This window comes from Phaseolus vulgaris, chromosome 1, assembly GCF_051622355.1.
Source record: "Phaseolus vulgaris cultivar YP4 chromosome 1, ASM5162235v1, whole genome shotgun sequence".
In the NCBI taxonomy this organism is placed as follows: domain Eukaryota; kingdom Viridiplantae; phylum Streptophyta; class Magnoliopsida; order Fabales; family Fabaceae; genus Phaseolus; species Phaseolus vulgaris.
The window spans coordinates 5,771,154-5,780,314 of NC_143498.1; the positions used below are offsets into that span (position 1 = coordinate 5,771,154).

At 32.7% G+C, this 9,161-nt stretch overlaps 1 protein-coding gene across 1 annotated transcript; it reads right to left on the reverse strand.

The window, feature by feature from the left end:
- Positions 1-1,853: 1,853 nt before the first annotated feature.
- LOC137816673 (polyadenylate-binding protein-interacting protein 7) lies at positions 1,854-6,908 on the reverse strand. The gene is made up of 6 exons (XM_068619922.2): positions 6,417-6,908; positions 4,767-5,643; positions 3,767-4,211; positions 3,615-3,685; positions 2,991-3,115; positions 1,854-2,566 (listed from the first exon to the last, which is right to left on the reverse strand). The coding sequence occupies exons 2-6, from the start codon at positions 5,553-5,555 to the stop codon at positions 2,266-2,268; spliced, it is 1,731 nt and encodes a 576-aa protein (XP_068476023.1). The 5' UTR covers positions 5,556-5,643; positions 6,417-6,908; the 3' UTR covers positions 1,854-2,265.
- Positions 6,909-9,161: the final 2,253 nt, after the last annotated feature.

Here is a 9,161-nt window from a genome sequence, read left to right on the forward strand (position 1 = left end):
CATATTAGTACTTGAAGTCTATGTACATGAGCTATAGCAATAGACTAAAGCTAAGGAATAGGTCATACTTTAATATTAGGATTATTAACTAACTATATAAAACAGAATAACAAATATCTTTAACATCCTCCCTTAAACTGAATGTTTCTAGCAATCCGTTTACTTTTGGTGATGAACATACTCCTAGCAGGTTGCACAACTTCACAAAAACATAAAGGTTTAAAGGTTTTGTCATCACATCTGCAATTTGTTCGTGAGTGTTGCAGTGAATCAATGTCAGATGTGATGACAAAGCCTTTAAAACTTGATGTTTTTGTGAAGCTGAAGTAAACTTATTGCTAGAAACATTAGTCTAAGGAAAGATGTTAAAGATATTTGTTATTTTATTTTATATAGTTAGTTAATAATTGTAATATTAAGGGATGACCTCTTCCTTTGCTCTAGTCGGTTGCAACTTTGCACTTTTTTTTGCATGTTTTGGTATTTCTAGTTATTGTAAGGCTATTTAATAGCTAATTAAATAAAATCATCCTCTTCATTCTCTCTAGTTTTACCTTAAAACAGTCTCCCTTTACACCACTATCATTTGACATGATCTTATATATTTTTAATTATTTGTTTAATTTCACAAAAAAATAAATACTGACTTGAAGAAATTGTTTGTAATCATTTTCTTTATTAACAAGTTCTTGATTTTTTTTCTCATTTATCTTTTCATTTTTTTCTTTTAAATGATACTCCCAAAATTCATTCTATTTTTCTCTTTCCTATTCTCATTCACAATATTTTCACCTATTTCTTTGCATCCTATTAAAACATGTACTCAAACTTAAAGTACAAGCCCTACCTGAAGGTTACAAGTCACATCTAAGGAAAGTATTAGAAACCAATTGTAACACTTTAATATATTAAAAAAATATTTATAAGTCCAATGCATTTTTTTTATAAACATGCAGCATTCAATTTTATTTTTCTTTCTAATAACTTACTTTAGGTAATTGCACTGCCATTAGTTGTTTAAGCATTATTTATCAATACACTCTAGAATGCAATAAAATGATAAGCTCATTATGGCCCATGTTTTGTAATTATCTATATTTTGAATAAATTGGGAATTTCATATGGATCGATTTTACTTCATGTCCCTTTATTAAGTAATGTTATAAAATTAATAAATTTACTACATATATTCATTTAACATTAAATAGTACTATAAAATTATTTTAATCTGTAAATAAATAGTATATATTCTCTTGCAATAATTCCAAAGAAAGACAGATTTCAAAGAACATGGGGTATGAAGCAACAGATATGGAAGAAACGTGAAAAGTGACATTTGATAGATGAAAATGAAGAAAAGTAGGTCACTGAGTGAGAATAATTGCATGAAAAGTAAGTTTTTATGTCAACAAGTTCCAGAGCCAAAAGCCCCGTGACAAAAGAGATAATCTGAGGCACAATTTCATTTATTTGCATATATAGATGTTGTTTTTGCTGGAGAACACTGCAACATTCTATAGACTCGGATTACTATAATTCATCTATTTTGTAGTCATTTTTCATTTTTCATTTTGGTAGATATTTCTTTTCTTTTTCTCAAAAGTGTTTAGACAATTCTGGCTTTCTGCTTTGGACTGAAATCAAGTGTATGGTTGTATTGGATATTGTCTCAAGCTCTGTTCTGCACCACAAAAATAAATAAATATCTTGGATTTGTATTTTATTAAGAAATGTAGTACAAACATAACTTTCTGTGGTTTTGCATGAATGGAAGTTTTACAATATATAACACCCATTTTTGTATATCATTTTGTATGACATTACCATATCTTCTCCAAATGTTGTCAGCATTGTGAGCATCAAGATAAATTGGCATTGAATCTAATTGACAGAGTGAATTGTTCTATCATGTAATTGAGTTCTATCAGTTACATCTGAATAAAAAAGGAATTTAAAAAAGAAATGAAAAATAGGATACAAAATTAACAAAAGGTAATGCTGAAATAGTCCCTGCAGCTGACTGACTAATGTGATCAGATGCCTCACCCAAACCTTGAATGGTACAATTCTTCTACAACCCTTCTCTTTACTTCTCTAACTTTTTTCTCCATTTTTTCAACCCTTCAACTCAACCCTTTTTTTTTCCTTTTTTGGCTTGGCCATTGCCATTACTTCTTCCCATTTACAGACAGATACAAGAATGACTACAATGTCTATGTGTTCATGGTGGATTTTTACTGTCAGAAACTTGTATACCTCCCTGGTTCAGTACAACACTACACGAATCAGGCCCGGCTGCGGTTCGGTGAAATCAAGGCCTTCTTCGAGTAGATATCGCTGTACGGCTATCGGAAGTCTTGCCGGAGTGCGCGAGCCCCGGGTGTGGTGGCCAGTGCCAACACAGATGTAAACCTGAAGACGCTGCTCGGCAGCTCTGGCCGTGCTTCTAAGCACACTCAGTTCGTGTTTCAGCACGTGAATGGCTTCACTTACATGCAGACCATGTAAATCTATCATTCTCTGGTGCCCCCTCCCATTAACTTGCATCTCTGGAGCAACAGGATTCCTGAAAAATCAATGTTCACTACATCACAATTTTCCAGCAGAATGCAGCACCTAGATTTTTATTTCTCTCTACTTTAGGAAGCATTCAACTGTTTGGCAGCCTCTATTGGTGAGTGTTTGAGAAGGAAAGGCTGCAGCAGTTTAGAAAGTAGATTTTTTCATAGAAATAGTAGTACTCTCATTTGAACCTCACTTGTACATTTTTTTCTCTGCAAGCAATTGGATTGAATAACAACTGGAGATCACTTATGTTAAACCACTCAAATTTTTTCATACTTCTCATAATAACCAATGAGACCATCATTCTTTTCAATGGCCATAGTCCCAACAATGTCTCTCTGTGTGTTACTGTGACTACCATACAGATTCTGTTTTTTAAGCGATTGTTGCATGGATGGAAAGAATGATAGAATTGGAAAACAAACCTCTGACGGTAAATAGATTCTTGAGCTTTTCCATGTGCGGCTTTCATATGCATGTTGTGCAGTTGCCCTTTAACACTAAGCTCCTTTGCAAGGGCCTTGTTGCCAACAAGGTAGGCTTGTCGTGCCTGTTTTTTATATTTTGAAGAATTAAACTCAATATACAAAAATTAAGATGGGTGGATTCATGTTACACCTCTTCCCGAGCTAGTGGGATAGATTGCAATTGTTGAAACTTGACTTGCCAAAATGTTAGCCGGACAAATTTCATGACAATAAAACAAATAAGAAAAAAATTATATGTTCTGGAAAGATTTTGCCAGTTACACAGCAAATGTTCCTTTATTGGTGCATACTCAATTTGGTATCATCCTAACAGCTCCACTGTTAAATTTACCCAAACTACTACCCATATCCAACTTCATTGTCCAAAGTTATACTAAAAAACAAAGGAAATAACATAAATTATGGACTAACTACTAAAAAGAATATGGAAGACTTGAAGTGTGGTAAAGCATATGGATACAAGCCAGCCAAGAAGTAGGTAGGTTGTAGCCAAATCATTATATTGTACTCTCATTCATATTCCCATTAACTCCTCCATCACCATATGAAACAAAGACCCACCTGCTCAAAATAAGCATTACGCAAGCGTGCATGATCACGAGCCTCCTCCCGCAGATCAGAATACATATTTGCTGCCATTCAAAATTGTTAAAGGAAACATGGTATAGAAAGAAGTCGTCTCACAGTTGAAGCATATAAACATAAATATTTACCAACTGCGTCACCGGTTTCAAGCCAAACAGGAGCTGCCCGAGCAGAACTATAGTTCTGTAATCTATCCCCAAGGTTGGATCTCCCCTGTCCACCATTGTAGGCACTAGCAAGAACATTTAAACTTCTACTAGAGCCAGTGGAAGCATCACCAGAACCATTTTTATCATACTTCCACATACCAGAATCCTGAGAAGCCAATTTCCTGACAGTTGAAGCAAAGTCAACAGCCCCTCTAGATGGAATAGAAGAGCTAGTTTTGAACATTAGCATGTCTTTATCAGATGATAAGTAAGGATTGCCATTTTGAACACTATCTGCGGCATATTTTGCAGTACTCTGGCCATTTGATGGAGTAAGAGCTGGAAATTCCATTGCACTCAGATTGGGAGCTGACAGAGTCTTAGGACTCAGATTCTGATTGAAGCTACTACCATCAACTTGAATCTACAAAATTGGAGGGGATGTTTAGTAAATCTAATCAATGTAAAATCCTAGGTTACGAAGAATGTCAGAGAAATAAACTATTCATGAGAGATGACAATGACAACCACAAAATAAAAAATACCAAGAGATAGTTGTATAACTATATCATATACCAACAATATAAATATATATATATATATACACACACACACACACACCCCAACAATATATATATTTCAAAAAAACTTAGAAATAAAATTTTAATTGTCACTTGTTCACATGAAGCATAAGCTATAAAAATAGGGAAATATTGACTAGAAACTGGGAGATGGATTGCCTTAGAGTTGCCACACAACTTAATGGAACACCAGCTCTTCCCTGCCAAAACAAGGCACACATATTTCTCTATATCTTTAGCTTCCATCCCTTCAGATTTAATATAGTATAGTACCAAATCATGTTTAGGATACAGTTATAACACATATATGCATGCACTTTTACCAGTAGTAATATGAAAAGAGGCTTTATAATGAGCCATAATTTAACCATAAATCAGCTATCACATGAAGAACCAACCTCTAACTGAGTGAGCATCTCAATGGTCAGATGTAAATCACATCCATTGGCAAAGAAAACTTCAGCGAGGCTTTCTGAAGCAAACCCAGGAAAAAGAGAAGCTAAAAATTCCAAAGGGTTCAAATCAGTATCATTCACAAGGGAATTCCCAGCAAAAACATCATTTAAGAATCCATGTCCAGAGTTGTCATCATAAACAAGTGCCTCTTGACCATTGCTAACATGCAAATCCGTGTTCCCATTTTGCCTATCCCAAGGCTTTGCTGATGTGTTCAAAATGCTTGGTGAAGATGATTCCTCCCTGTAGGTTGAATTGGAAAACCTTAATTTATCAGCAAAAGTATTGCCATTAAGGTGCTGTTGAGACAATTCCTGCAGCTCATTTAACTTATATCTACTTCCCTTAGAAGAAGGAAACATTGAGGATTCATTATCATTATTTATAGATAAGCCTTCTAAAGAGAGGTTGTTAACACCTTGGGATTCATCTTCTCCCATGACCTTGAAGTCAGGAGTGATATCATCAGGAAGCTGACAACGCCAGTATTGGTGAGCCTCATCATCAGAATTGTTCGAAATGGATGATTCTGAACGATCTAGAACTGCTTTACCAAGAGATCCAGCGGCAGTAGTAAACCTCGCTGTTGCATCCACTGAGCTAGCGCTTCCAGATGGAGATGATCTCAAGGAAAAAGGAACAAACTCTGCTGCATTTGGATTCAAATAGGTTGCTTTGTTTGGGGTGCTCAATTTAGCGTCTGTTTGGGATACTTTCTTGGATAAGCTCATTATTGACAAGAATGTGATAAAAATGACTAAAACATAGATGGACCTTAAAAACTGTAACAGAAATATTCCAGAAGGCTTCAACCAAACCCTGCAAAAATAATTCAACTAGGTCATCTACAAAGTTCATCAACCAGACTGTCAAAAAACAATTGTCATGCATCATGTACTAGACAAGTGATTCCACAGTACCAATATCACATGATGCATAATGAGCAACTCAATAATGAATTCCAGTTAAATAAGTTGATTATCACTGCAATCAACAATAGAATGACCATTTACAAAACTGAAACTTGAAAGTGAATCACACAAGCCCAATTGAACAACAGAATGACTAGTATGAATTACAAACACAACTTTTAGCTAATCATATTGCTTACCAAAAATGCATTGATGAACACCTAGCAATCTCACACCAAGTAAGAAACAGCTGGATAAAAGTAAAAACCCTAATTTTTGTTCTGGAGCAAATAATTAACAGTGAATAAGATTAAGTAAACAATTGAAAGAATTATTCAATTAGTAAAACCCAATAAAACTTCCAAAAATCTCAAACCTTATCACAGGAACAACAAACAAAAAAGAAAACCGCGACAGATTAAAACCAGTTGAAGGCAAAAAAAAAGTCAAAGCACGAGCACAACAATAACACAACCTTCCATTATGAAAGCCAAAACCTTTAGGAGATCTCAAGCAATTCAACACCATAATAATCAAAAGATAAACCAAAACAAAAAACCCCAATAAGTCCAATTAATCAAACATAACAAAAGCAGGTAATTACCGATAAAACACACAATTTAAAGAGATGGGTAAGTGAAAGATCTGAAATTTAAGGTAAGCCTGAGATAAAAATTATACCTTTGCGAATCAAATCAAAGGGATCCATTAGCGGAGATTGCATGAGATCAGAGGGGCAAGAGAGGAAGAAATGAAAGTGAAGCAAAGTTTAAATTTTTCTTTCTGGGAATTGGAGCTTCTAACTATCTCTCTCTAATATTGTTATCTCACTTATCAGTTTTTCTTATTTTTCCCTTCTGTTCTTTCTTTCTTTCTTTCTTTTTTCTCTTCTTTCTCTCTTCACTTTCTCTCTCTTGTTCAGTTCTTTTTTGTGTTGAAACCCTCTTAGGCTTGGCTAATACCAGCACCACCACCACAAAAATACTAATGAAGAAACCCAACCTTTCGCCGCTCGATTTGACCCCTCTCTCTCTCTCTCTTCTCTCTCACATCCTCTTAACTCTTCACTGTTTATATACTAATTTTTTTATAATTAATTAGAATCCATGATCGGGATTTGGGAAGGAAAAAGGGTGGCGCAACCCTCTTCTCTCTTATTTCAGTGCATTAAATATTTTATTAAATAAATTCATCACTCTTATAAGAAAATTATGCCAATCAATACTATTGTTTATAGAATTGCTAAAAGTTAAAAGCTTAATCTAACGTGTATTATTAGAACATGATAATAAAATATAGTAGTAATCAATAGTCTTGTTTAAAGAATTGCTAAAATAAAAGGTTTAATACATGACATTTATTAGTATCTTATAAAGGAATGTATGTTATTTTTATAAATACTAGTACATTATTATCCACAATGTAGATAATGTTATATTCGTATTTAATCACATTTCATTATATAAACTTTCTTTTTTCTTAGACTTTTATATACAAATAAAAGGAATATAATAAATTTCTTACTTTTTGTAAAATATTTTCTAGTAAGGGTATAATTGGGAAATATAAAAAAAAAAAACTACAAGAGATTTAATAAACAAATGTGCAAATAAATTATCTTCTTGTATTTAGATGTTTCTAACATAAACTTTTTAACAAGAAAATTGTTAGAATTTGTATTGTACAAAAGCATTATTCAAGAATGATAATAACTCTGCATAAAATAAATATGTATCCTAATTTAACTTACAAGAATTATAAATAAAAAGAAACTTAACTATTTAAATATCATTTTACATCGTTCTAAAATACTTATTTTGTGTTTTCTTTAAATTTTTAAAATAATTGTGCATTCTTTTATAGATTCAGGTCTACCTTAAAAATTATAATGGAGACTAGAATATTTTTGTTCGATTAAGAATTGTTGTTTTTAGTAAATGGGTAGTTGTATTATCAAGGACTAGTAAATACTTGGATAGTTAACTAACTCCTTAATTAAAACTTACATAAAAGTAAATATAACATTATTATACACAAATTAAACACAAGTTTACAGGGATTGGGTTGATTAGCAACCAAGTACATTGATAGTAAAATTCATATATGATATATGATAGTTGGAATTGAATTGGTTTTAATACTAATATGCACCATTTGTTCATACATATAATTATATATTTAGTATACTGGTAGGGCTGGACGACCGAGCCTATCATTCAATACTGGTTGTTATGCCGACTAATATCACAAAGATCATTATGCTTAAGCAAGAATAGTAAAACTAATTAACAATGAGTGTTTCTTCCTGCACCCCTATATTCTTCAAAAATATCGAAATTACCCTTCATAGTTTTAGGTGTTTTCGGAATAGTGGTTCCGTAAGTAAATGATATTTTCGAAATAGAAAATCTGAAAGACAAAAATCATTCTAGAATATCTTTTCCATAACATTTTTTTTATTTCTAGATTTATAAATCTGGAATTTATGAAACATGTTTTGGAAAAAAACGTTATGGAAATATTTCAGAAAAAACAATCCATAAATTATTTTTTAAAGGGGTAAAACAGTCTTTTCTGAAAGTGAGCGGGTGCAAGAAGAAATTTGTAGAGGTGCAGGAAGAAGTTGTCATCAACAATTAAGAGTTAAATGCACTTCTAACACATGACCCAACTTCATAATCTGATCCACTAAGAAAATATCCATAATAACCATATATATAGGCATAAAATCCAAGAACCAGGTACGTCATATACCGTGCTCAGGATACCGAGTGCCGAATACTGAATTATGACTTGAGCATTGGAGTGTCTTTTGTAGGTATCATCCAAGTCTAGACTTTATGGAGATCGAGAGGTAGAGTGAGAGGAGGAGAGTAAGGAGCTTGCTTGAAGAGAAATAAAAGTGCAGACCGACCGATCGAGGAGGAAGAAAAGTACTTTTTGAATTGAGTATTTTTTATTTTATTTTTTACAATTTAGGATCTTGAATTAAAAAAAATGGAATGTTGAAAGGGGAATTAGGTTCTCATCTTCATTACTTATAAACAAAATGATATGTGAGAATGTTATATTGAGAAGACTCTTTCACTCAATAATCAACCAAAAAAGTCTTTAATTTCATTTTCTTGCGAGTAGTACATTAATAATGTAACCAAACTCACTCACTTTCACTTATTTTCCTACAATTCTCAATCCCTTAATTTTCAGTTTTTTCCCTTCGATTTCTCATTGCTCATCACATTGGATACAAAGTTAGTTTAATTACTTTTACAATAATGATATATTTATAACAATTAATAATGCTGATTGGTTTTCATAATTATTTTTTGTGTACATACTTACTCACTCATTTTCCTTAACAACTTTTTAGTTTTATGATCTACAACAATTACTCATAATCAGTAATTATGATAAAAAAAAAGAAAT

Excerpts from the sequence above, each read along its gene's own strand:
- LOC137816673 (XM_068619922.2), bottom strand. The coding sequence starts at position 5,555 with ATGAGCTTATCCAAGAAAGTATCCCAAACAGACGCTAAATTGAGCACC. Across the intron at positions 3,116-3,614 it reads GTAATGCTTATTTTGAGCAG|GCACGACAAGCCTACCTTGT; the intron begins GTGGGTCTTTGT and ends TATAAAAAACAG. Across the intron at positions 2,567-2,990 it reads GAATCTATTTACCGTCAGAG|GAATCCTGTTGCTCCAGAGA; the intron begins GTTTGTTTTCCA and ends TTGATTTTTCAG.